General features: G+C 49.5%; 1 protein-coding gene across 10 annotated transcripts in view; it reads left to right on the forward strand.

Annotated features, from left to right (window-relative positions):
* LOC132392444 (fibroblast growth factor receptor 1-like) overlaps positions 1-15,099 on the forward strand; it is a 193,265-nt gene that overhangs the window by 120,503 nt on the left and 57,663 nt on the right. For 9 of the 10 annotated variants that reach the window (XM_059966296.1, XM_059966336.1, XM_059966341.1 and 6 more), the window contains 2 exons: positions 1,828-2,091; positions 3,770-3,886. In XM_059966296.1, the coding sequence (XP_059822279.1) occupies positions 1,828-2,091; positions 3,770-3,886 (381 nt within the window). The remainder of the gene's footprint in view (positions 1-1,827; positions 2,092-3,769; positions 3,887-15,099) is intronic. The other variant, XM_059966369.1, reaches the window with a different exon arrangement.

Consider the following 15,099-nt stretch of genomic DNA (forward strand, 5'->3'; position numbering starts at 1 on the left):
GCTAGTGGGACTAGCTGTGGGCAGGTTTTGCAGCTCCGCAGGAGAAGACAGCCCGCCAGCTACCAATCTGTGGGTGTCATGGCGATTCTCCCAAGCCCAAGCATGATGGAGGACCCATTTCCGCCTGCCAGCAGCCGCTACCTCCAGTGACCTGTGATCACTGCGACAGGAGTCGGGGAGGGTACATGAAGTTCTTCTGGCTAGAGGTGGCAGAAAAGATGGATGGCAGAGAGGGAGGGAAGAGAAAAGAAGAGAAGTGAAGAGAAAAAGGAGAAGAGTTGGACAGAGGAGATAAAGAGACATTAAAAGAGGAAAGAGAAGAAGAATGGTGATAGAGTGAAGAGAATTAGAGAGAGAGAGAGAGCCACTTTACCTTAATTAAATGAGTCAGACGCTGTGGTTTGTATGGAAGCTGGCTGTGACCTGCTGCTTCACGCAGAGCCTATTTGTACAAGGACTGCATGCCACATTGAGTCGACAGCACACTTCCTGTCGTGGGATTGAGAGAGCCACTGGCATGTGCACCTCAGGTCAGGAAATGCCTTCAGCAGCTCCCCAGCCGAGAGCCCCTGGAAGAGAATAGGGTGGGGGAGGGCAGCTTCTTCAATGCCTTTATTGTTGGGAGCAAGCAGTTTGGTCACTTTGTTACGTGAGTGAGTGCAGTCACTGCAGCCCCACAGTGTGTTCAGGCCAGGTACATCAGCTTGTCCCTCTGGTCTATATTCTTCCCCATTCAATTGGAATTGGTTTATTATTGTCACGTGTACTGAGGTATAGTAAAAAGCTTGTCTTGCATACAGGTCAAACCATTACACAGTGCATTGCGGTAAATCAAGGGTAAACAATGCGGAATAAAGGGTAACAGCTACAAAGAAAGTGTAGTGCAGGTGAACCGTGAGGTGTAACATCATAATGAGGTAAATTGTGGAGTCAAGAGTCTGTCTTATTGCATTAGGGAGCCATTTACAGCAGTGGGTTAAAAGCTATTCCCGAGCCCAATGGTACGAGTTTTCTGCCCTTTGCCCCTTCTGCCAGATAGGAGAGGGGAGAATGGGGAATGTCCAAGTCAGGTGGGTTTTTGATCACTGAATTCAGTGAAGTGTAGACAGGTCCAGAGAGGGATGGCTGCTTTCATGATGTGCTGGGCTGTGTGCAGAACTCCCCGCGGTTTCTTCTGGTCACAGCAGCACTGTTGCCGTACGAAAAATAACACATCCAGGTAGAATGCTTTCCATGGTGCTCCCTTCCCCCCCACTCCCCATGCCTCCCCTCACTTGTTCCCTCTCTCCCCCCCCACTCTCTGCCTCCACTCTCTCCCACACACACACCCCCGTCACTCATGCACACACAGTGTCCCAACCTGAGATTTCAACAGTTCCTTTCCTCCCTCCACAGACGCTCCTTCCTCCCACAGATTGTAGCTACACAAAACGCATTTCATTCTCTCCCCCCCCCCCACCCCCCAGGTTATACCACGTGCTGGGAAAATTCACAGCCTTCTGCTCAAAGTTCAAAGTAAATTCATTATTCAGCTAAGCATCATAACTACCTTGAGATTCATTTTCTTGCAGGCGTGAAGATTGAGTGAAGCTGCCAGCCCTTGGGTTTTTGAGATGAGAGGGGAAACGAGCTTATGGGGTGGGGGCAGTGGCACCCATGTGGTTTCAGCGAGGTGGGGGGAGGGGTGACGTGCAAACTCCACACTGACAGCGGCCAGGGTCAGGATTGAACCCAGGTCTCTGGAACTGTGAGACAGCGGCTTTACCCGCTGCATTAGGGAGGGGACGGGTGTGCCCTGTGCTAACTGCCTCTCCCCTGGCTCCACAGTGTCTCTGAAGCAGAGCGGGGAAGTAGAGCCGTACTCCACGCACCCGGGGGATTCCCTGGAGCTGCGCTGCCGCTTGCGGGAGGACATCCAGAGCATCGCCTGGACCAAGGACGGGGTGCAGCTCCCCACCAACAACCGCACCCGCATCACGGCCGAGTACCTGCAGATCACCGACTCGGTGCGCGAGGACTCCGGCCGCTACACCTGCATCACCAGCGGCCCCTCCGGCAGCGAGACCTCGCACTTTGCCGTCAACGTCTCTGGTACGTGAGAGCCCATCTGGGACAGGGCAAGTGGTTCCCATGTTCTGAGGTCTTGGGGCCAGGGTTCTTGCGTCTTAGCGTCTCTGTTCCTGAGGTCCTGGTTTCTGGCATTCTGCCGTCTCTGCTCCTCAGCCCCTGCGGCCTGAGTTTCTTGCACTCTGGCATCCTGGTGTTTGGGTTCTTGGCATCTCTGGTCCTGAGGTCCTGGTTTCTGGGTTCCTGGTGTTCGGTGTCTGGGATCCTAGGGGTCTTTGGATCTGGTGGGATCCTGATGAGAGTCTGAAGTGTTGCCCTTCAGTTGTCGAGAAAGGGCAGGTTACATTGAAGAGTTGTTGTCCAGGTCCATGTCCCAACCCAAGTACCCATGCCTGGGTATCTGCGCTGCTCCCTGGGACTAGTAGTCAGTCTCTGGGTGGGAGCCTCCTCACTGGATGACATTGACCAGAAAGCCATGTCTTCCAGCGGTGGGTACTGCTGCCTTATTTAAGGACAGTGGGAGACTATTGTGCCAGCCCTTACTAACCCCACCTACCCAGTTGTTCCACTTTGTGGCCACTCTCTCTGGAAAACAATCTCAATTTTCACACCAACAGTTGAACCTGTGCTGACCATCGGCTGTGAGAGACAGTTCCCCACTCTACTTCCCACCCGCACCTTGACTCTTTCAGAACCTCCCTTCTGAAAGACCTCAGCCTCATTTTCATGTCTCTCTCTGTCTCTCGATCTGCACTCCCTGGCCGGTTACCCTTGCTTCTTCCTGTCAGTGGAGTCACCCTTCACTTCAGGGGAACACTGCCTTGGAATGGCTGAGTTCCCCACGTATTGGAGACTTCGCCAGGAGCCATTCTGGCGAAGCTCACCCACACTTCTGTGGATCTCCTCGGTTAATAGTAAGACTCCATGGCATAAAAAAGGTTGGGAACCCCTGGTCCAGAGAGTTTAGAGTCCAAACCACCAGTTGTTCCTAAACTGAGCATGAGGAGACAGGGTTCTCCCTAACCCATAAGTACAGCAATCTCAGTCATCCGCCTAACTAAAATCCAGAGGCTAAACCAAACCATCCTCACTTGGATGGAACGCTGAACCAGACTGGCCCCAATGCAGGTCGACAACAAGGTGTCACACACCCTGACTGTTTCACCAGTGCAGGCCATCCCCAGGTTATGAAGACTTGTCTTATAAACACCCCTTTATATGAATGACCTTCCACAATATCAAGTTCAAGAGTCTGATGTACATGCAAACTTACATTGCTACGAACAACAAAACTAGTTTCTTCTCTCTAACACTTTCTCCCTCTTTCTCTCTCACGCTACTTGTGGTCATTGTCCCTCCTTATCAGCCTTGTGCTTCTGATGCAGCTCTTTGCAGTATTGTGGAGGTATGGTTACCATACCCAGAGATTTTGGAGTACCTTCTGATCTGCAGGCAAAATTGGCTTATAGACATCTGCAAACCAGGAACTTGGTCATTACCCTGAACACACACTCGCTTTGCACACTTACTAACGGTGCACACACTCACAACCCTCTTGTCCCTAATACAAATGGCCTGTCAGTGTGTATATGTAATGTTGATGCATGTGTTCCGCTTTGGTTGGGCTCAGGGCAGGGAGCTGGGTGCTGCTTGCGACCCCTTTCACCTCTGTTCCCTGACTCAGTTCTTGTTTCTCCAACAGATGCTGTGTATTCGGTGGAAGAGGATGATGAGGACGAGGATGATGATGATGACGATGATGTAGAGACGGATGATGATGAAAGGAACGAGTCAGATGAAAAGAGCAAGAAGGAAGCAAGTGAGTGGCTGATGTCGTGGCATTAGTTGGGCAAGTTGGCAGGGACGGGGTAAGCTGGCACAGGTAGTATCCAGCTTCTCGCAGTCCTGAATCTCTGACGAAGAGCCTAGACTCTTACAACATATCAGGCTTATGCCCTACGTCTTCCAAAGAGAATGCAAAGTTAGAGGATTAGTGCAGGACAATTGTCCTCTCTCACTCCCCTCTCAGAGATCATCTTCCTCTTTCAGCATTTCACAGGGACCATTCTCTTCACGACTCATTCTCCCATTCCCATCAGCCTCTCTCTTCATCACAGCCCCTTCCCAAACGCAGTGCAGCACTTGACCTTACAGTTTTTCCATTCCCACCATCCAGTCTTTCCAGGTGAAGCTGCAAATGGCTTGCACCTCTTCCATTGTAGTGCACTATGAATTCACCACCAACTAGCGTTTTAGCACACACCAACGCATGCTCGTTACAGCGTAGGCTACGGTATAGCCCATACGCAGAAGTACAAATCATCCTGGTATTACAGATTCAGATTCATTCATTTATCACTTGAGCATTGAAACTGCCAACGCTACTTAAGGAGGGCTGGGGGCAGCCCGCTAGTGCCGTCAACCATTCTGCCACCAATGTAGCATAGACAGACAGACATACTTTATTGATCCCGAGGGAAATTGGGTACCCACAATGTTCAGCAGAACCACACAAGCAACTACAATAATACTAGCCCTTATCCTCCCTTCTACCTACAAACACAGATACGCTTCTAGGGCAGGCCGCCTCTAGACCTCCAACCTTCATTCACTGGCCCAGACTTGTGTACGTTGCACCTCTGACTTCCGGAAACACTGACTTCAATCTTTGACCTTCAATTCAATTCCACCTCCCCTCCCCCACCTTCTTTTATCTCCCTCCCAGTTCTGACGAGGGGTCTTCGACCCAAAAATTAACTCAATTTTTCCTCCCACGGATGCAGTCGGACCTGCTGAGTGTTACCTGCATTTTTTGTTTTTACTTCACTCTCACATCACACACACACACACACACACACACACACACACACACACACACACACACACACACACACACACACACTCACACACTCACACACACACACACTCACACACTCACACACACACTCACACACACACACACACACTGTACACACACACACACACACACACTCACACACACACACACACACACACTCACACACTCACACACACACACACACACACACTCACACACACACTCACACACACACACACACACTCACACACACACACACACTCACACACTCACACACACACACACTCACACACACTCACACACACACTCACACACACACACACACACACACACTGTACACACACACACTCACACACTCACACACACACACACACTGTACACACACACACACACACACACACACTCACACACTCACACACACACACACACACACTGTACACACACACACACACTCACACACTCACACACACACACACACTGTACACACACACACACACACACACACTCACACACACACACACACACACACACTCACACACACACTCACACACACACACACACACACACACACTCACACACACACTCACACACACACACTGTACACACACACACACACACACACACTCACACACTCACACACACACACACACACACACACACACACACACTGTACACACACACACACACACTCACACACTCACACACACACACTGTACACACACACACACACACACTCACACACTCACACACACACACACACACACACACACACTCACACACACACTCACACACACACACACACACACACACACACACTCACACACACACTCACACACACACACACTCACACACACACACACTCACACACACACTCACACACACACACACACACACACACACACTCACACTCACACACACTCTCACACACACACACACACACTCCCTCTCTCCCTCCTCCTCCCTCCCCTCTCTCCTATCACTGTTTTCCATCACTCTACCTTTCTCCCTGTCTCCCCCCACCCCCAACACTTCATCGACCCTTCACCTTAGAGAGCACCTATCAGGGTGCGTCACAGCTCGGTTTGGCAGTTGCTCTGCTCCTGACCACCAGAAGTTGCAGAGAGTTGTAGACACGGCTCAGCACTTAACAAAAACCGACTTCCCCTCTATGGATCTGTCTGTACTTCTCACTGCCAGCATAATCAAAGATCCCCCCCCCCCCCCGACATTATCTGTTCTCCCCTCTCCCATCAGGCAGAAAGCCTGAAAGCACAACAGCACCAGGACTCAAGGACATTCTGATAAGACCTTTGAATTGTTTCCTAGTACAATAAGCTAGACTCTTGTCCTCGCAATCTACCTCATATATGATCTCTACACTTTATTCTGTTATTGTTTTACCCTGTTCTATTTCAGTGCAGTGTGTAATGAATTAATTTGCTTGAAAACTATTCAAGACCAATTTTACACTATACCTCAGTACAAGTGACAATAACAGAATCAGATTCAGGTTTATGTCATGAAATATGTTATGTGACAGCTACACAGTGCAAGACGTACAAAATTACTATAAGTTACAATGTTTAAAAAATATATATTGCAAAAGAGGAATAGCGAGATAGAGTTCATGGACTGACAGAGGAAGGACTGTTCCTAATATGTTGTGTAGGTCTTCAGACCTCCTTCCTCATGCTATTACTGAGAAGTGGCAAGTGAGGCTCCTTCATACCAATTCCAATCCCTCTGCCAACTCTTTTTCAAAGGCTGAAAGGTCCATTTATTACCAAAGTACACAACTCTGAGTTTCTCCTTCTCCAGATAGCCATGAAACCAAGAAAGGGTGATCATCAACTCACCTGCCCCTGCCCGCACAACAAAAACCAAACAAAAATGGAAAAGGCACATTACAGACACACGCGCACGCACGCACGCACGCACGCACACACACACACACACACACAAAATGAGAGAGATATGAGAAAGAAAAACACAAAATATAAAAAACTATAAGACTGAAGAAGTCCTTATCCATAATCATATCCAAAACACAGAAAACCTGGGTACCATTCTTCGGACACAGTGGCAGGACACGCAGTCCCCCTTCCCTGGCAGCAGAGCGATCCCACCAGCGATCAAAAGACAGGCAGCCGGCGCTTACCTCTGCACTCGCCTCGATGTTTCACTCTTCCTTGTCTCTTAATGTGTTCCCCTCTACCTATTTTCATTCCCCTCGATGTACTTATTCAAAAAACCCCTCAGGTATTAAGTAATAACGTTACTGGGGATCTGACTGAGTTATGAAGTGGTGTTGCAGCTCTGGGAGGATGCAAGTTAAAAGGGGGGGGGGGGTGATAGTGAAGTTCTTGAGCTTCTCGTCGTCTCGGGGTCGTGCTCGTTCTCCTCTCCCTGTCGCCCCTCAACTGTTGCTGCGAGCAAGCAGCCTGTTGACACAACAGCCTCTTTTGTTCCAAGGTGATTGATGTAAAAATTGATCTCATTCTCAGCCCCTAAAGGTGTGTCAGAGAAGCAACAATGACTTTTTTTTCCTTTTGTTTTCAAGCTACAGTGCTAAACTTGGCACTTATGACTCAGGGTTGTCGGTGCTCTCTGATTCCAGGGCTTTCTGTAATCCTGCCGGGATATTGGATGGCTTCCCGTAACACTTTGCATGCAGAGCCCATTTGTTTGCAGGGAACGTTCTAGATCTTTTTTTCCAAAACCAAAAAAATGCAGCAGCTCAGGAAAGAAAAACAGGGTCAGCCCACTTGTGCTGTTGTGAGCAGAAGAAAGGAAGTCAGGAGAAGGCTATTTGGCCCTTCAGTGTGGGTCATCTCCCTGTCCCACTGCAAACCAAATATCAGCCATAAAGATATTCAGGGACTTGCACCTCCACAGCTCTCTGGTGTTCAGGATTCCAAGAACTCCCCCTTGAGAGGAGAAAGTCTTCCTCAAACATGGGCAATTAGGACCAACTTGTTGGGCATTTTGGTGAGCATGGACCATTTGTGCCCAAGGGCCTGTTTCCATGCTGTATCTCCATCTGAAATGGGCAGCCCATATTCTGAATCTACGTCCCGAAGTCTTAGACTCACCCATGAGGTGAACGCATTCTTATTCAGCTTCCAACCTGCTCCCTCCCTTGGAATCTTGTGTGTTTTAATAAAGGAGCCTCGCGTTATTTAGTTCCTGATGAGGCAGCTCCTTCATCCCAGGATAGACTGGTGGTACTGCCGTTACTGCTGCTAATTTGAAGCTCCAGTGTCGCAGCTTCAATCCTGACATCTAGTACTATCTACGGAGTCAGTTCCTCTTCCCTACAACTGTGTGTGTTCCTCCTGGGTGCTCCCTGGATTGAATAGCCACTGCAAGTTACCCCAGTGTAGGTAAGTGACAAAAAGCATCAAAGGTATCAATAGGAATCATCCAATCATGAACTGATTCATGGAGCCATACTGCAGGTAAGCTGGCTTTTCCGCCCATCCTGACCATTGTCGGCAAAGCACTAGTACGGCTCAGGGTGTCGGAGTTTGGGGTTCAGTTCTGGCGTTCTCCGTAAGGAATCTCTTCCTGTCCTCCCAGTTGAATGCATGTGTTTTCCTCGGGTGCATAAGTTTCCTCTCATAGACCAAAGACATACTGGGTAGGTTAATTGGTCACTGTAAATTATCCCATGGTAGAGTTGTCGGTCGGGGGTTGCTAGGTGCCACTGTGACCTGAAGGGACGGAAGGGTCTACTCCACATTGTATCTCTATATAAAACAAGTAAAAACCAAGCACATTTATACCAATCCCATGGCCTATAGTCTGCTCTGCCCTGGAAATTCAAGTATTTGTCTAGATTCTTCAGTATTGTGAGATTCTCTGACCCATCTATCATTTGGGTTAAAAACATATTCCCAAATCCGTCACTAAGCCTCTTCCATCGCACCTTAAAACTTTGTCCACTTTTTTGCTGCACCCTTGTTCTATTTCTTTCTGGGTCCTAGGTCCCAGTCGTGCTGTGGGAGATGACTATCTGATCCCTGGGGAGTTCAGTAGAGTGTTGAGAGAGAGTGTGTGTGTGTATGTGCAGTGACTTTGCTCTGCTTGTGTCCTATGAGAGCTGAGGATCGTGGAGCATCAGGTCACAGTGCTCTGTACGTCCCGACACCGGTGTTGAACTGTGACATGACGATAGCAGATGTTACCCTGTTTACCAAGTGCGCCGTGGATTGGAGCATGAGCAGTAGCCGGCGTGAGGGCATAGAGAAGCAACGCAGCGGACCTCACTTTGCTGAGCTTTATGTGTGTTTAAGATTAGCTTTATTTGTTACACGCACATCAAAGCACACAGTGAAATGTGCCATTAGCGTCAACAACCGACTCTGAGGATTGTGCTTGGAGAAGCTCATAAGTGTTGCTACAATTCCAAGCACCAACGTAGCATGCCCACAGCTCAATCCCTAACCCTAATCCGTACGCCTCTGGAATATGGGAGGAAAGTGGAGTCCTAGAGGGAACATACAAGCTCCTACAACTGAGCCTTGATTGGTGATTGCTGACACATGAAGTGTCATCCTAACTGCTACACTGCTATGCTACTCTATCATTAATCATTAACGCACTCAAGTTAAATTCTCAAGAGTTTCCTACCAACAGAGGTGGGAAGCCTTGACAGGTGATAGCTGGAGAGCTCAGACAGGAGAACGCCACAAAACCCAAGACTGATTTTTTTTTGGAAGGCAGCAGAGATTTGAAACAAAAGAAGAGAATTCCGCACTGCACTAGCTGACAGATGATGGTGTCGTGTTTCTTGTTTCAAGCCGGATTGGGTGGGAACATGCTGGGCCTGTTGATGTCTGCCGTTCACTCTCACTTAATTGTTAACTGTTGAGCCAGTAGATGTAGAAGCAAGCTCGTTAACGGGGTGGGTGGGGGCAGGGGGAGACATGCGGAGGCTTCTGCCTCCGGACAGCTTCATCGCCTTGGGATGGCCTGTAGCTGGTTACGAAAAATGGGTGCAGTGACCACTGTGATCATAGCAACCGCTTTGTGCACAGCAAGCCCCCACAGTCAAAATAAAGCATTACTGAGGGTTAAATGTTAGATGGAGTGCCAAGGAGAACCCCCTCTGTTTCCTTGAGATAGTGTCAGTGGCCTACCTTTGTGTATCTTGCTCTGGATATTAGAGACAACAATGGGCCATGGGCCTAGGTCCACCGGCCTACCTTTGGGTATCTTGCTCTGGATATTAGAGACAACAGTGGGCCATGGGCCTAGGTCCATCGGCCTACCTTTGGGTATCTTGCTCTGGATGTTACAAACAACAGTGGGCCATGGGCCTAGGTCCATCGGCCTACCTTTGGGTATCTTGCTCTGGATGTTAGAGACAACAGTGGGCCATGGGCCTAGGTCCATCGGCCTACCTTTGGGTATCTTGCTCTGGATATTAGAGACAACAGTGGGCCATGGGCCTAGGTCCATCAGACTTGGAAGTGGAGGCACATGCCACACAACCACAACAGGTGTTGTACCACGAGGTCCATGTCATAACCGGGAAGACCGTGGTAGGGATGGCCGAAAGCTTCAGTGACCATAGAAGGGATCACAGCCCTTGACCAATCGAAGCTGAAAGCTGAAGGGAAATGGGTTTATTCAGTGTGTTTGTGTTTATGGAAATAACTCGGTAAATGTGTAGCTCGGGTGGTTGATGGTTGGGTTGGCAATCCATTTGCAAACGTATTGTCACCGTGCGAGGAGACATCATCAGTGCGCTGGTCACTTGGGTGTGTCCTCGCATGGTGACGAAACTTGGCTTTTATATACTTACCGATCAGTTCATGGGTCATCATTACAGAAACCCAATTGTGACATAGGGAGAGGGGCTCATTGCAAGGTGGAATCTTGCCCGCGTTGTCTTATGAATGGGATTGAGATCTACACGTCTGATTATCAAATTGTTAGTGGAAAACCATGCTTGTCTGTGTGTTCATATGCGTGCAGGCATGTGTCTTTGAGTAATATCGATCGAACCTGTCAGTTCTCACAGTTTTGGCCAGAGGTTTGCATCGCTCCCCTATAGCAGAGAATCAGGGACCCGAATTCAATGCTTTCCAACCGGACCTCTTGAAGCAGCTCAGGATACTCATCAACACGCACAAAGTGCCGGAGGAACTCAGCAGGCCAGGCAGCATCTCTGGAGAAGAGTACACAGCCAATGTTTCGGATAGAGGCTCTTCATCAGGGTGCCAGCTGCTTACTCTCTCCCATAGGAGCCGCCTGGCCTGCTGAGCTGCTCCAGCATTCTGTGGGTGTTGCTTTGGACTTCCAGCATCTGCAGATTTCATCTTTCTCGGGATACCGATGCCTTTCCACTGAAAGAGGGGCACAGTCGCCACCAGCAAAGCTGCCCCTCAAGTGAGCAGCGGCTAAAACCGAGAACATGAACGCTGGCTGGAGCTGTGGGATGTAACGTATTCCACCTAAAGGGGAAAAGAGACCTGATCCTAGGTGACCCATTTTACATCTCCCGGCCCTCACCCTCCCCACCGGATGATTCCTACCAGGTGGCTGGTAATCTTGACTGAATGCTCATTGCCTTCAGAAGCACGCTGGAACTCTATACCTAACTGTGCCTCTGGCTCTCTTGATTAATCTGCCTGTTGGTTCTCGTAAGGTCAGCCCATTCTGAAGCGTGTGATTTCCGTAATGAATGCAGAGATGAGACAATGGCATTCACAGGTGCACAGTGAATCCTTGTTTAGTGTGCCTGAAATGGCAATTTAAAGCTCGTCACTAAGGTTAAAAATTAAACGAGTTGTCTCCCACCTTGCCTCAGGGAAACCTGCTTGTCAGTGAAAGGGATTTTATTAATTTTGTCTTGTCACTGAAGGGTCTGTTTATTGCCCTTGAACTGTGTGTGTATTTGTGTGTGGATACAGGGGCTGTTTCAGGGGCAGTTAAGACGCTGAGGATCTGGGTTCACACACAGGCCAGGTAAGAATGGCCAGCTTCATTTCCCAGTGGAAGTCACTGAGCCTAGTTTTACCACACGTGCTGGAATCTAGGGCAACGAGCAAAACCGCTGGAGGAGTCGGCAGGTCATGCGGCATCTGCAGGGAGATGGACAGGCGGTGTTCTGGGGGTCGAGAACCTCCATCTGGACTGAGAGCCTGCACACTTGTCCAGACGGAACCTGAAACGTGACTGCCCCATCAGTACGCTGGTTTGACCACCTTGTCTGCTAGTAATTTCACTGAGCCAGGCCACTGGGTCCAGTGGCAGCTATTTATTATAAAACTGGTGGAGACTCCACCCTGGATTCCAGACAAGTATTCCCATTTGCTCTGTAACACCTCTCATCTCCCTGTACGTCTGCAACTTAACTAAAATAGATTTATTCCCCTTGGAGTTCTTTGCCACTTAACCTACATCAGGGGTAATTAGCAGTAACCAATTAAGCACCAGCCCAGACACTTGAATCGTCAGGACGTAGTTACGATGTTTGGTGCAAACAAACAGGGATAGTGCCGGTGGACAAAGTGGTCGGTATGGGTGTGACGGGCCGAAGGGCCTGTTTCTGTGCTCTACAACTGCACCTAACTCCCCCGTTGATAGGATGTGGGAGGAAGCCAGAGCTCAGAGGAAACCCACATTGAGAAAAGTAATGGTTAGAGCGAAACTACTACAGCCCCGAGGGTTGGAGTTCAATTCCAGCGCTGTCTATAAGGAGTTTGTACGTTCTCCCCGTGACCACGTGGGTTTCCTCCCACAGTCCGAAGTTAGTGGGTTAATTGGTCATTGCGAATTGTCCTGTGGTTAAATAGATGGGATGTTGAGCGGTGCGGCTCGTTGGAAGTGTGTGTTCTGCGCTGTATCTCTGAGTAAGATTTAAAATTTAAAACATGCAAACTCCGAGCTGAGGACTGAACCCAGGTGGGGCTGCAGCTCTAAATGCTGCACCGTCTTGACCACCACACGGTGGTGAATTGGGTGGAGAATATGGTCCTTTCAGTGATGAGAATGCGTCCAGCTCAGCCCCGTCAGATGACGGTACGCTCTGGCGCTCAGGGTGCTTTTAGCTTTTAATCTCAGGGAGCAGGTCAGGCACCGGATTACTTGAGGAGGCTTTTCAGCAGGGGTACCAGCCAATGACACCGGTCTCCTCTGGGTTGACCATTCACCTTCCTCCTTCTGTTGCTGCCCACTCTGCCCCGCTGAAGCAGGCTGGATTCCTGCTTCAGCTGGTCGCCATGTCTGGGCAGGAGCAAATGTGCATGCGATCTGGTGTCCGGCTGACTGCTCAGCCCCAGCCCGCTCTGCCCCATGCGGCTGTCCTGCTGCCCCGTCACAGGCGGGCTCCGCTTCCCAAACAGAGCTTCCGGCTCTGAATTCCCGTGAACTTCTGCTGGACGCCCACAGCTCCTGCGGGTGACCGTGAGCCATTTGTTGGTGCTGTTCCTGGCGCTGGTGGCAAAGGCACCGAATGGTGTGACCCTCTTCTGTACCATTGTCTAGTGGAGGGGGGGGGGGAAATCAAAAGAAAAGTGTGAAGACGCTGGAGTTTCCTGTTTGGAAACGTCCTATCCAAGGTGGAATCCTGTGGAAGGATGGAAGCCAGTGTTGGGGCCAGGAAAGCTTCAGCCTGCCTCCCTGAGTGCCTTAAGTTCTGGCAGTGGGATTGGAACAGTTCCGAAACTGACTGAAAACACCTGTCCCATGGGCTAAGCTCTCCTTGCCAGTGCATCCTTGGTTACAGATACCAGTTGCCCAACAGGCAGAGCCTATATAAAAAAAAATAATGGATACAGCCCGGTCCGTCATGGATAAAGCCCACCTCACCCCCCACCCCCATTGAGCGCAGCTATACTGTTGCAGAAAAGAAGCATCCATCATCAAGGACCCCCACTACACAGTTCACGCTAACTTCTTGCTGCTGTCACCGGGGAGGAAGTACAGGAGCCTCAGGACTCACACCAACAGGTTCAGGAACAGTTACTACCCCTCAGTCATCAGGTTCTTGAACCGCAGGGGGTTAACATCACTCACCCCCAACATTGAACTGTTCCCAATACCCATGGACTCACTTTACATAAGACGTAGGAGTAGAATTAGGCCATTTGGCCCATCTGCTCCACCATTCAACTATAGCTGATCCTTTTTTCCCTCCTCAGCCCCACTTCCCGGACTTCTCCCCATAACTTTTGTTGCCGTGCCCAATCAAGAACCAATCAATCTCTGCCTTAAATACATCCAATGACCTGGCCTCCACAGCTGCCTGTGGAAACAAATTCCACAAATTCACCACCTTTCTAGGGCTCTCCATCAAATGTTCTCAATATTTATTGCTTATTTATTTATTATAGTATTTGCATAGTTTGTTGTCTTTTGCACACGGGTTATGTTTGCTCGTCTTGTGTGCGTTTTAGTGATTTTATGGTGTTTCCTGGTATCTACTGTGAATGAGCACAAGAACAAGTATCTCATGGGATGTATATGGTGATTATATTTGTACATTGATAATAAATTTACTTTGAGCTGGGACAGAGTTTATCCCCTGTGTTAAGAGTCTTTGGAGCTCCATTTTGCTAGAAGCATCAGGGGCAGGGTGTTCTAAGGCAGAGGGAGGTAGGTTCTTGGGGAGGGATTGAGAGTTTACCATGAGTAGGAGGAATGCAGAGTTGGATTGGCCACAATATTATTGAAGTGTGGAGCATGGGCAGTGTATTCTATCATCATTTGTACTGAGATACAGTGAAAAGCTTGTCTTCAATTCTGTTCGCACAGATCGATTCATTCCACAGTACGCTACAATTGAACGAGGTAAAGCAAAGACTGTGCCGAATTAAGTGTAAAAGCTACAGAGAAAGTGTTATGGGCTCCCTCTTGCTCTTTGTTGGTCGTCATAGTCGTACAGTGCAGCCCGACTTGTGCTGAACAGGATGCCCGTCTGCCTGTGTTTGACCCACGTGTGATGCCGTTGCTCCTGTATTGTGAAGTTGACTGCCGTCCAGGGCCTGAAGCAGCAGTTGAACACGGTCTCAGATGCACAGAGCCCCAGGGTTTGCGTTCGTGCTCTTGCCCGTCTCGCACAGCAAGGCTGTGGTTTAAAATGCAAGCTGGGACGCGTAAACCCGTCCAGCGACGGATTAAAACAACCGTCTCCTTGTGCTCGCTGAAGATGACAGCTGCAAGCAGCCGCTGGCAGCTCTGACTGA

Source organism: Hypanus sabinus, chromosome 1 (genome assembly GCF_030144855.1).
Source record: "Hypanus sabinus isolate sHypSab1 chromosome 1, sHypSab1.hap1, whole genome shotgun sequence".
Classification (NCBI taxonomy): Eukaryota; Metazoa; Chordata; class Chondrichthyes; order Myliobatiformes; family Dasyatidae; genus Hypanus; species Hypanus sabinus.